Raw genomic sequence first — 13,027 nt, forward strand, 5'->3', positions numbered from 1 at the left:
CATGTGTGTGTGCACTCCTCTTGACATTATGCAAATTATTGTAAATGTGCATCACCATCTTACAAGCAATATTGTTAATTTCCAGTCTCCCATGAAAAACATGTCTGACTATGGGGAAATGTTATCTTGCTTCAAAAAAGGTAAGGATTGGTGTACCCAGCCATTGAAAATCTGCCTAACCCATGCAAACATGGAAAAGTGGACATTAAATGATGAGGATGGTTTTTTTTTGTAGCTCTTACAAGACACCCAAAATGAAAGTGTAGCCAAATGGATGTAAAAGATAGCCAATACAAAATGAATTCAATCATCAGCTACTCTCACAAACATATATAATCATAATTTTAAAATGACATTTTATGTGGTTTAACCTAGTGTGTCTGTGTATGTGGCAGCAATGTACATTTGAAGAATGGTTAGATATCACCACCTCCTCCAAAACAAGTTACAAGTTGTCAAATTCTACTAAAACATACAACAGGATACGATGTATTTGATTTTAAACTAGATCTTGCTAGTTCCAGTAATTTTAGATACTATCAAAACAAAACTGAAACTAAGTACAATGTTTTCTGAAGAAATCCTAATAATAGTCAACTGTGATAGCATAGTTTTTAGTTTAGACTCTACTCAAGCTGTAACAGTCTACTAGACTTTGGTACTAGCTTGCATGACATCAGCAATATAATTGTTTAGTAATTAAAGCAACCAAATTTAGCTGCTAAAAATAGCTTTGAATGATAAGAAAATGCTCATATTTAACCTTTATAAAATAATACAAGATACAAGAAATTCTCTATCCTCTCTAGTGTCATGAAAAAATGAACACAGTTTTTGCTGTGAAATGACTGGTGTTAGGAAGGGCACCCAGTGGTAAAACCCATGTAAAAACTGAAGTAAGAATGAAGGTGATATAAATTTTGTAAACTAGGCATTAGGAAGGGTATCCACCTGTAGAATCCATGCCAAGTAGACAGCAGAGTTTGGTGCTGTCTTCTGACTTGCTGGTTTTTGTCAAACCATCCAACTCATGCCAGTATGGGAAACAGACATCATGATGATGATGACAGATATAACAACTGTTACAGTAGAAGGAACTCTTTAGATCTGCCAGTAAGTCTTTCTACAGAGATGGCATGATAAAAACATTCAGTCTATGCTATAATGTGGTTGGTATTAGGAAGGATATTTGGCTGACATAAACTGTACAAAAATAAACTAAAAAAAAATGAAGGCAACTTAGGCCCTTTGAGCCACAATACCGAAGATAACCCATCTAGAAGAGCAATAGTTTAGGCAACCTGTTTACTGCTAGTCACACCATTTAAAATCTGCTTTCCATGCTGGCATGGGTTGGACAATCTAACAGGAGCTGTCCAGCTGTCCAGGTTCCAATTGTTTTGGCATGGTTTCTATGACTGGATACCCTTCCTAAAGCCAACCATTTTACATAGTGTACTGGTTGCTTTTACATGGCACTGGCATGGGTGCTTTCTATGTGATGCCAGCTTTTTATGTGGTGCCAGCACAAGTGCTTTTCACATGGTGCTGGCATGGGTTCTAAAGGACCTGTCTGTATGTATGGATGACCACAGTTTTACTTAGCTTGAAGTATCTTCTCAAGGACAGAATATTGTCAGAAGTCTCAGTCTCTTGTCATCTCCTCAGTGAGGCCTAACATCTGAAGATCCCTTCTCAGCACCTTGTCTTCCGGTTTCTACCCCTTCCACAGGTTCCCTCCACAATTAGAGATCAGCAATTTTTTATGCAGCTATCCTCATCCATATGCATCACATGACCATACCAGCACAATCTTCTCTCTTGCACACAATATCTGATGTCTCTTAAATCACTTACACTCTCTTATACATACACACTGATATTACCCATCCAGCAGAGCATACCGGCTTTATTTCTTTCAAGCCTTCACAAGTCCTCTATAGTCATAACCCATGTTTCACTGCCACACAGCATAGCTATATGTACATAGGCATCATGCAATCTGCCTTTCGCTTTAAGGGTGAGGCCCTTTGTCAACAACAGAGGAATAGCTCTTGGCTACTGGGCAGCCAGTCTTGAATTCCTGTTATTGCCTGAAGGATTATGATAAACAAGAGTGTGGTGAGGATTCATCTTTGGTGAACTCCTACTTGTACACTAAATTCATTGCTATACTCATTGCCAACCCTCACCTTACTGACAACATCCCTGAACATGACTTGTACAGTTCTCACTAACCACTCACCTATCACTAGCTTCCACATTGATCACCAGATAAAAGAGCAGGTGAACCTGTCAAAGGCTTATACTGGTGACTAAATAAAATGCACCTGGTCCCTGCTATAAAGTGATTGAAGGGCATCCAATTGTAAAAACAATGCCAAGAAACAAAACTAAACATACCATATATAACAACAAAGATTTGTAGTGTTTTTTGTTATTGCACACATTAGATGAAGGGCCATGCACCAGAGATCAGGTTTTTCTTAATTTTGTACTTTTCTTGTATATATATCATCAACATCACTTTTGTGTCTGCATTCCATGCTGGCACGAACTGGATGGATTGTCATGGTTGGAGTCAGCATTTACTCGGGAGTACTGCTAACATAGATGTGTTGGCAGAACTTATTTAGCTCAAGTTTTGTTGTTGACTTGGTTTCTATAGTTGGATGTCCATCCTAACATTGACCACTTTACAGAGCGTAACGAGTGCCTTTTCATGGCACCAGCATTAGAGAGGTGTAATGTTCTTAGTAAGACTAAAGGGTCTTCACGACCTCACACGTTACATAATGTTTGGATTAGTACTTGTTTACTGACCCCCAAAAGGATGAAAGGCAAAGTTCACCTTAATGAGAGTTGGACTCATAGCACAGGGAGTCAGAACAAATATGGTGAGGTTTTTGTCAGGTGCTTTGACAAATGAGAATTTGACACCATCATGAATGGCAATGTTGACATAAATAGGATCTCAATTCAGAATTGCTACCTACCATCTTCAACAATGACAACAATAATAATCGGAAGGAAAATAATTTTGAGAGACGTATCATAACAGGGATGAAGGGATGAGGAAAGACGGGAAATGGTGCAACAAGTGGCTTTAGCTGGGTCATAAGGGACTGTTTTAATAGTAGAAAAGGTAGAAAGAGGACACAGCTTGATGCTGAATCACTGAAGATTGATCTTTCCGGTGACTGAGTTTGTCTTAAATGTGCTTGTGTTCCACTGTTCCAGAATGTGATCAGTGTTCTAGAGTAGGGTGGCTCCAAAGAGGACACCCAGCTTCTGTGAAACAGGATTGGTTATATGAAGAATGATTATTAGAGATTGTAAGAAATATGATCAGAAGAATAAAGCAAAGTAAAGAGGGAAATTAAGTTTTAAGAGAAACACTAATGATATAATTATATTGAATTGTTCTGAGTGTTTCTTTTATACAAACATTTAATCATATACAAGTTCTGAAAACAATTTAATCTAATTATAAGGTTTATGTATTAAAATTAAGCTTCAATGGACATGTAAATAACTTATATAACCTACACATTAGAGAAATATAAATGATCTCTAAAACATATAAAGCAAATATTCATTTTTCTGTTTCTGTGTAATATCAGTAATTTTCTTTTGTAGCCACATTTAAGGATAAAAGCATGTATACATAAAATATAAAAAGCAAAGTCAACATACCAATTAAAGAGGTAATAACACCTAATGTTATCTGGGTAATTCCTATTAGTTTGGGCCATGGTTGCTGCCAAATTTTGGTTTCATCTGAAACCATGTTAGGATGGATCTGTTTGTCATATTGGATGTAGTTGTTTGGCTGGAAATTCACGACAGTTATTCGAGAGCTGCTTTCTGTAGAGATGTCATCATTTTGCAGCTGGTATTGAAATGATTCCATGGTGGGATTGAAAAGGTAGCTATTTGGTGCTTCTTGAACTGTAAGCAAATACAATATTTAAACAAACAAAGAAATGGGAATTGGAAATAAAATTTAGTATCAAATTCAAAATGATGAGTCCCATAGTCCATTATAGGGGCATCACTGGAACCTTAATCTTTATGCAGACAAACTACACTTAACAAAGCTTACCTGTTTCTAATAAATATTTACAAGAATAAGACTTAAAATAAGACAACACTTCAAGCTAACCAAAACATTTCTAAGTTTATAGTTTCCAGTGCTTACTGAAGCAAGGTGTACTTCTATATGGTACCTACTTACAGCTAAGTAGACTAAGCCATTGAAAGTGAAGTGCTTTGACAACTGGTGATATTGTATGAACTACTCATTCCTTTGTTGATAGACTGGCACCTTCTTATCTGTACATTTACAATTGTCAAAAACAAAATGCCAATATTTAAAACAATAGACCAATCTTCTGAACTAGCTATTTGCATATCAGTTCTGTCCAACCTGGGTAACACAACCCCCTTTTCTCCTTCCCTCAGCCCCACACTAACTATTTTGACCAGTTCCTCCTTGCAAAGTAACAATTCTCTGGAATTTTATTCCTTCCCTTGTTTTTTTTCCATCAAACATCGACTTACCGATGTTTAAACTGAACATTAACCAAATCAATCTTGTGAGACTGTAGTGACACCTATAGCAGACGACTGTTATATGTTCAATGTCCGGAGTTTTATCCACGCATGCGCAGGGACTAGTTCCGGAAGGAATACAGGAAGAGTCTCATGCGCATGCGTAGAGTTCGACACCCAGCTTTGGCGCCTTTTCTCAGTCTCTTCGTTGACTGATCTCCGTCGAGCTAAGACGTCCAACAGAGCTCTCTCACATGTCAGCACCAGAGCTTCACAAATAACCACGGAAATCATTCAGAAGGCGTCTCAGTAACCGAGGGCGACGAGCTACCGAATTCCCTCCAAGCGTGAACTGAATTCCACTGTAAATAAATATTGTTATGTTGTTCAGAATCTGCGTTCCATTGTTTCTTCTAGAAATTTAATGTACGGAAGCAGTGTACACCTAATGGTGTATAACCACATCCCTACAAGACTTAAGTGACGCTGCAACAGTCATGAACATTTCTCCCTCCCCTTTGACTGAACTAAAAATTGAAATAAACATATCAACTCTCTATATCTCTGTATTAAATCCCTTACTTTGGTCATCTCCATTTGGCCACTTTGATTGCAATCATCACCTCTCTGGCTTAGCTGCTAATTGGACGAAACATCCTATACAACTAAATGTTGCATACACAAATCAACCATGTGTCTGATCTCTTCACAAATTATCAAGGAATTTTTTACACGGTCACCCAACCTGCTAGAAATAAATAACAGTCAAATTCCTTTAAAAAAGGCCTCATTAGATAATGCAATCTTAGATCACTGGCTGAAAATAAGTTGGGTTGGTCATAGGTGGAGTGTAAAGACATATTTGATCAAAGCTGACCTGGAGCTAAACAACAGGAATAAAAAAAAATTATTAAAAAAATATAAAACTACAACATGGTAAATCTAGAGTGCTGGATTTGAAGTTAAATTACCAAGGCTTCAGTTAGCAACTTGAACATAGCAGAGATGACAGGAGATATTCAACAAAAATAGTGACAAGTCAATGAAGAGGCCTATACATGATCACTTGAATTACTAGAATCAGCAGCTAAATCTCCTTCATAATACACCTTACTGTCTTAAAAAAAAGTGAAGAACATGATGGATACTATAGTTCTAGATACACAATATCTCAGAAAAAAGAAAAGGAGATGGCCAGGGCTGGAATAACTTTGATCATAAGTCTAGTCGATCAGGATCCAACAATAATCAGACACTCAGTCTCAAAGCATGAACTCTATAACAACTCAACTGTTAATTAAAACAAGTAGCTTAAAGTGTTTTAAATGTTGCAAATGGTAAGGACAGTGGAAATTATGCACTGCAGAAAAAACCAAGGAAGGGACGAAGTCAGAATTGAGGATGGTGGTCCCTAAAGCTGAGATGGTATGTTTTGTAGCGTGGAGGCAAGTGACAATTTGTTGTACTGCAAACCTAAGCCAGCATGGAAAAGTAGATAAAAAAGACAAGTGGCTGTGTGGTAAGTAGCTTCCTTACCAACCACATGGTTCTGGGTTCAGTCCCACTGCGTGGTACCTTGGGCAAGTGTCTTCTACTATAGCCTCGGGCCGACCAAAGCCTTGTGAGTGGATTTGGTAGACGGAAACTGAAAGAAGCCCATCGTATACATGTATATATATATATATATATATATATATATGTATGTATGTGTGTGTATATGTTTGTGTGTCTGTGTTTGTGCCCCCAGCATCGCTTGACAACTGATGGTGGTGTGTTTACGTCCCTGTAACTTAGCGGTTCGGCAAAAGAGACCAATAGAATAAGTACTAGGCTTCCAAAGAATAAGTCCTGGGGTTGATTTGCTCGACTAAAAAAGTGGTGCTCCAGCATGGCCGCAGTCGAATGACTGAAACAAGTAAAAGAGTAAAAGAGGTAGATGATACTGTTTTCTAAAACTTGTTCTCACAAAATTATTTCTCATACATCAATAAGGGCCGGGTTACAGGAGCTGAAGAGGACATTAAGTAATAAAAAAAAATTTTTTAATGTTAAAGGATTTTTCAATCCTTAATATTTGTTTCAGGAGTCCATGATTTTAATCAATAAACAAACCCATGAGGTTATTAGGAAAAAAAGTTCATTTGTTAATAAAGCCAGTCCCAGAGTACAGAGCAACTACAACCACTTTATTTTTTCCACAAGAGGCAACTCAAGGGCCAAATAGCGTTGTTACTCAATAAATCTGGTGGAAGCAAGTCAGATATGAGGTACAAAGTAATGTAATGTTTAATGCAAGTTTAATGTGTCATAAGATCCATAGCTGCTCTTGGAGGAATTCACCGTTACAATCATTCAGACCACTCACAACTACCTCTCCACGTTTTTCTTGCAGCAGTTTAGGTTGGGCATCAACAGCCTCAACCTCAGCTGTTTGGTGGACTTGCAAAGACCGTGGGGTCTTCAGCCTCTTTCCTTGACTAACTTATAAATAAATAAAGTTCCTGAATAGGATGCCGGGATCTTTTTTAAAACGGGGACCACATTTTTCATTAATGTTTTACGTAGTGTTTTTGGTACTGAAAGACTTTCAAACTTCGTATACTTATCTATTTTGTGTTATAGAACAGAAAAATATTTTTGTATTCGAATTTATTTCATGTAAAAAATTGTCTTATTTCGATAATTTCAACCAATCACTGACAAGTATTCAGTTGTTTACATTTACTCCTTTGGCTGATTAAGCCATAGCTTCGTTTTATTTGCTTTTTTCATTTTCTTTTTTTTTTCTTCGTTTTATTTGCTTTTTTCTTTTTAAATTTGCTGTTTTACCCTAACCCTAACCCTATCACCGATAGAATTGTTTCAGAATCGTTTGTTTATGTAGTCGGCACTTAATGTATATCGGCTGAATGGACGTCAGTGATTGGTTGAAATTACAGAAATACGACAACTTTAACATGGAATAACTTAGGGATTTCTTTTTTTTTAAAGAAGACTAAGAGAAAAAGATGTTTTATATGACACATTCTACCAGTCTTCCAAGTTTCAAAGTGTTTCGTTAATGAAAAATGTGGCCCCCGTTTTAAAAAAGATCCGGATGCCGTTCTAATTCGGTTAGCATTCCTAATCAGCATTCGTCTATTTATCAGATTTTTTAATGACATGTTGAGTTGGTTGAAATACCTTCACGAGGAAAAATTAACATAGGCGCAGGAGTGGCTGTGGAGTAAGAAGCATGCTTCCCAACCACATGGTTCCGAGTTCAGTCTAAAGCCTTGTAAGTGGATTTAGTAGACGGAAACTGAAAGAAGCCTGTCATATATATGTGTGTGTGTGTGTATTTGTGTGTATGTGTTTGTCCCCACCATCGCTTGACAACCGATGTAGGTCTGTTTACGTCTCTATAACTTAGCGGTTCGACAAAGAAGACCGATAAAATAACTACTAGGCTTATAAAGAATAAGTCATGGGGTCGATTTGTCTGATTAAAGGCGGTGCTCCAGCATGGCCGCAGTCAAATGACTGAAACAAGTAAAAGAATTAAAAAAATATTGTCTGAAATATGGGACAAACAAACCCAAACAAATCTTCAGTGATACGAGAGTGCTAAACACATTTTTATAATGTCTTATTTTCATCTGTTTAATATCTTCTCCCTTATCTTTCTTTTCAACACATCGGTTCAACAGTAACAACAAAGAATAGTAAACAAGTGTGGCGAACGAAGTCGATACAGTAATTGCAAATGCCTTCTTTAAACAATTTAAAGCTAAACATCTATACAGAGGTTTAGGAAATTTATTTCTTTAAATATATAAGAAAGGTAAATTAAATTTAATCCCGAACCAACGTGGTCGTTCGACGGTAACTAAATTTCCCTCAAATTACAAGCTACTGTCAAGAAAAGAGAGAGACACATTTCATCATGTAGTTCTTGACAGACAATGTCTCTGAGAAGGCTGTGATGTAACATGGCTGGAATACCTCTGATCATAAGTTTGCTCAGTAAGAGCTGACTCGTGGCTACCCAACAACAACAATCGAATATACTTCAGGCGGCGTAGATTCTGATTATATGGGAATATGTGGGTTAAAAATATTTTCGAGGGTGGGGGTGAGGAATTTCGGAAAATTAACAAGAGACAGTTTTCTTTATTCATCACTTTCAGAAAAATAGGTAATTTTTAATTAAACCTTTCAGAGTGTGTAGATAACGATTATATCGGAATTTAATATGAAAAAAAAAAAAAAAAACTTCTGTGGGCTCGTACAGATACATACTGACACACGTCACATAATCTACAAATTGAAACTTGAAATTTTGAAAAATTGTCATGCGTGTCAGTATGTATGTGTATGTTCTATCTTTTTTTTCCTATCAAATTCCAATACAATCGTAATTTACACACTCTGAAAAGTATTTGTAGAAAATATCATTAAAAAATATCCATTTCACTAAAAGAATGTAGCCAGTGTTACAGCATATTTAAGCTACTGTCGCATTGTTTTGCAGTTCCGTACTTTTTAAGTGGGAATATTTAAAACCCTTCTCCAACTTTTTTACGAAACCGTTTGAAAAAAGAAAAAAAGAAAAACGTCTTCAGGTCTGTTGTTTCAAACATCAGAGTTGTAGAATCTTTTACAATTAAAAAAAAATTAATTAAGTAGGGTATATAAGTTATATACAGCTTCAGTAATATGTATATATGAAGATATTTTGTTTGCGTTTTTAGTGTATAAATATAGTTTGTTTGCATTTGTAATTACATCTTCCTCCTTAATAAATACAAACTGAAACAGCATTCCATTAGGAATCTTGAGAGAGAGAGAAAGAACCAATTCTTTTAAATGCAAACAAAATAATTATTATACTAACAGTATACAGATTCTAGTTTTGAAAAAAACTGAAACATCCTAGACTAGCTCTGATCAAGCAGACCGATGATTACAAGATCCAAACCATGCCCATTCCTTTTGAAGACAGAAGAGCATGAAGGAGATTTGGCTGCTCCTTCTAGCAGGTCGAATGATCATGAAGAGGTTGGTTCGTTCTTCGCAATAAGTATTAGACATAGATATACAAGAACAATGATTGCCTTCTACTTGCTTCTTGAAATTCATAACCCAAACCCAACGTTGTGAAATACAAAATTAAATACCAATTTGTTCTAGAAAAATAATCTCAGATTAATAGATCCACTTACCTATAGAAAAAGAGGCATTCAGTTAGAATTGTGATGATAATCAAAAGACATATTTATATATGATGGTTTAAAGACAGACGGGTGAAGCATGAAAATTACGACCCTTCTGATAAATATTCCGCCCTAACGCCTAACGCAATGATTTGACTCGAGCTTCACTCCCAACCAGATTTGTGCACATCCCGTGATTGTGTGTTGGCATCGAGGTTCTACAAAAAAAAAACAAAAGAAAAAAACTTGGACAAAATTAATAATTTTGTGTGTGTGTATGTGTGTGTGTATGTATGTGCAATTTTATTAACTTTTACTGGGTTGTAAAAATTACAATAAAATATTTTGAACAATTTTACAACGGCGACTTGCTTCGCTGAGGTGTCAGGTGATGCCCATAGGGTACTTGGCTGTTCCAACGCCTTAGCTTTTCCACCGCCCGTGGTAATGCTGCGATCGTATTGGCTTCCTTCAGTAGGTTCCGTTCACTTTGTGGTGTGGGACCAATGGAGGCGCTTGGCGTTGAGTTGATGTGTTCTTCACCCCTTTTTCTATCTTTTTTCCTTTCTTTTTCTTTCATTGTTCCTCTTTTTACATTTTTTTTCCTGTCCCAGTTTTGGATTTGTATTTTTATTGTGGTTTTGTATTATATATGTATCATATACATACGTGTTATATTCCAATAAAAGTTTATACATATGAAAATAAAATTACGCAAAGAAATATGTATGTTTCTGTGTATGTATGTATGTATGTATGTATGCATGTATGTATGTACGTATGTGTATGTGTGTATGTCTCTTCTATTTTTTAATTATTATAAATCTTCCACTGAGGAGGGAGCCGGTTTCCAACAAAGATACAAGGCTCCATCTTTAGAATGTAGTTAAGACAGACAAATTCACATTCGGAACTTGAGAAAAGTCTTGCAAATTTTTACTGTTCCACTCATGAACTGGACCTGTAATGTATGAATTAGCCAGTCAATTTCTCTTTCTGAAAATCCCAGTTTATCTAGATTCTCCTTTAAGCATTTACTAACAAAACATAGTGCTCCAATTATTATTGGTATGAATATGAATTCATAGTCTGGATGTAGAAGCTGGAGGTTTCGAAGCAGTTGTCCATAGATATCCTCTTTTTCTTTGATTTTTCAAAGAGATATTTATATCTGCAGGGCGACTAACCTCTATGATGGTACATACCATTGCCCCTCTGTCCCAAACAACAATATCTGGTCTGTTATGCTTACATTAGACAGAAGTTTTGATGGGAATATTCCACCAGTATTCCTTGAGTTGGTGTTTATGAATGTATTCCATAACAGAAGGATTTTCTAAGTTTATTTCAGGACAGTCATTTTTGCAGATGGCATTGTAAATTGTTGTAGCAACAACATCGTGCCGCATAGGAAGGTAGTACTGTGATGATATTTTAGGACAGCTGCTAATCACATGCGTAATGTCTTCCACAGAAACATGACATAGCCTACACATACGGTTGCACCTTGGGTTTACAAGAGCATCATTGTCTCTCTTGTTCACCAGGTATTTTGTGGCAATCTCCTGTTTCTGGATTGCAAATGCATAGCCTTCAAAGTGCAATATGATGTAGTGGTCTTGTGGTCAAGAGAGGCTGTGCTTCATGTCAATTCTACTGTCTTCTTCAAGCTTCCTGGCAACATACTCATGCATGGATTTCTTTTGTATGCTGAGTGCGTTCCATCCAGGTCTTCTCTGAAGTAAGAGAACTCAGCTGTTTTGGGGCTGTATATGAGATCATCAGGAAGAGAGTGTTTCTTGAGGAGTTCACTGCCAACTCGTACAATGTTGCTCACTTCACTTTTCAGGACTGCATTAATATATATATTTTTGCTGCTGTTGTTTAGCAGGTGCTACCTGAGTGATACCATATGGCATTCGAAGGCCATCTGCACTGATCTCAGGTTTCTACCACCTTCATTTCTTCTTAGGTAGAGCCTGTTAACATCACTGTTTCTGTGGAAGTTCCCAGTTGTTAGGATTTTGCAGGTTTTGATATCTATGGAATGGATTTCCTCTCCAGACCAATCAAGTATCCCAAATGTTGGGATCAGCACTGGTACTGCAAATGCATTGTGGGAGATTGTTTTTTTGTAAGAGGAAAGTTCCAACTGCCATATTTTTCTAGGTCTGGTGTAATATTCTTGGGTCACTCTGTCTTTATTCACAGTGCCTTCATATGATACATTTTAGTCTATGCTTAGGTACTTGTAACATTCTTTGTATGGAATGGGGGAGATAGAAAGACCAGTGATGCACAGGTTTTGGGTGTGGGGGACTGACTTACCTCATTCTATTACTAAATATGAACATTTCTTTTGGGCAAATTCCATGCCTATATCAGCTGAAAATGTTGTTATTAATTCCTGTTGCTTTTTTGGCATTGTTAACACTTAGCATAAATCTTCAGGTCGTCTACAAAGAAATTATGAGTTACATTGAGATTTCTGGCAGTTGAAGATCTTAGCAGGTAGCCATTTGTTTTCTGCAATAGGAATGATAATGGATTCAGCGCCAAAATGAAAAGAAGTACAAAAATACTATCTCCCTGGAATATTCCCTTTGTAATGCCTATACTATTAGAAACAATTATTCTGTTCTTAGTTGTAAGGGTAAGAATAATTGTCCATGTCTTTATGATTCTCTCTTTAGCAGCAATTAAGGTAGTAGGTACCTATACCAGATGTAGGTACTTCAACAGCTATGAATGAGGGATAGAGTCGAATGCCTTCTTATAGTCAAGCCATACTGTCACAAGGTTTCTGTGTTGTTTTCTTACTTCAGAGAGTACAGCTTTGTTTATTAAAAGCTGTGTGGCACATCTCCACACTCACTTCTTTCCACCAGCCTGTTCCTCAGTCATAGGGTTGTTCAACTCATAATAGTCATGGAGGAATTGGTTGAGGCAACTTGTGTACATAATGTTTAGGCAGGCAAAGGCCTGTAGTTTCCTGCTATCTCAGTGATTTCATTTTTGGCAACAAGATTTGTCCTTGCTGTAGTAAGCCAATGTGGTATATCAGTCTGACCTTCCATAGTCCTTTTGAACAACTGGTTTCTGTAAAATGTCAACTTCTTATCTGTCTGTCTGTCTGTCTCTCTCTCTCTGTGTCTCTCTCTGTCTGTCTGTCTGTCTGTCTCTCTCTCTCTGTGTCTCTCTCTCTCTGTCTGTCTGTCTGTCTGTCTGTCTCTCTCTCTCTCTTCTGTATTTTTAATCATACAATCATACAAGCATCA

The 13,027-nt window shown here is 36.8% G+C and overlaps 1 protein-coding gene across 1 annotated transcript in view; it reads right to left on the reverse strand.

The window, feature by feature from the left end:
* Positions 1 to 10,049, reverse strand: part of LOC106876671 (uncharacterized) — a 29,145-nt gene extending 19,096 nt beyond the window's left edge. Inside the window, exons 1-2 of the mRNA XM_014925305.2 lie at positions 9,759 to 10,049; positions 3,697 to 3,951 (exon numbers count right to left, since the gene is read on the reverse strand). Coding sequence (XP_014780791.1) covers positions 3,697 to 3,913 — 217 coding nt within the window. The 5' untranslated portion in view covers positions 3,914 to 3,951; positions 9,759 to 10,049. The remainder of the gene's footprint in view (positions 1 to 3,696; positions 3,952 to 9,758) is intronic.
* Positions 10,050 to 13,027: the final 2,978 nt, after the last annotated feature.

This window comes from Octopus bimaculoides, chromosome 3 (genome assembly GCF_001194135.2).
Source record: "Octopus bimaculoides isolate UCB-OBI-ISO-001 chromosome 3, ASM119413v2, whole genome shotgun sequence".
NCBI classification, from domain to species: Eukaryota; Metazoa; Mollusca; class Cephalopoda; order Octopoda; family Octopodidae; genus Octopus; species Octopus bimaculoides.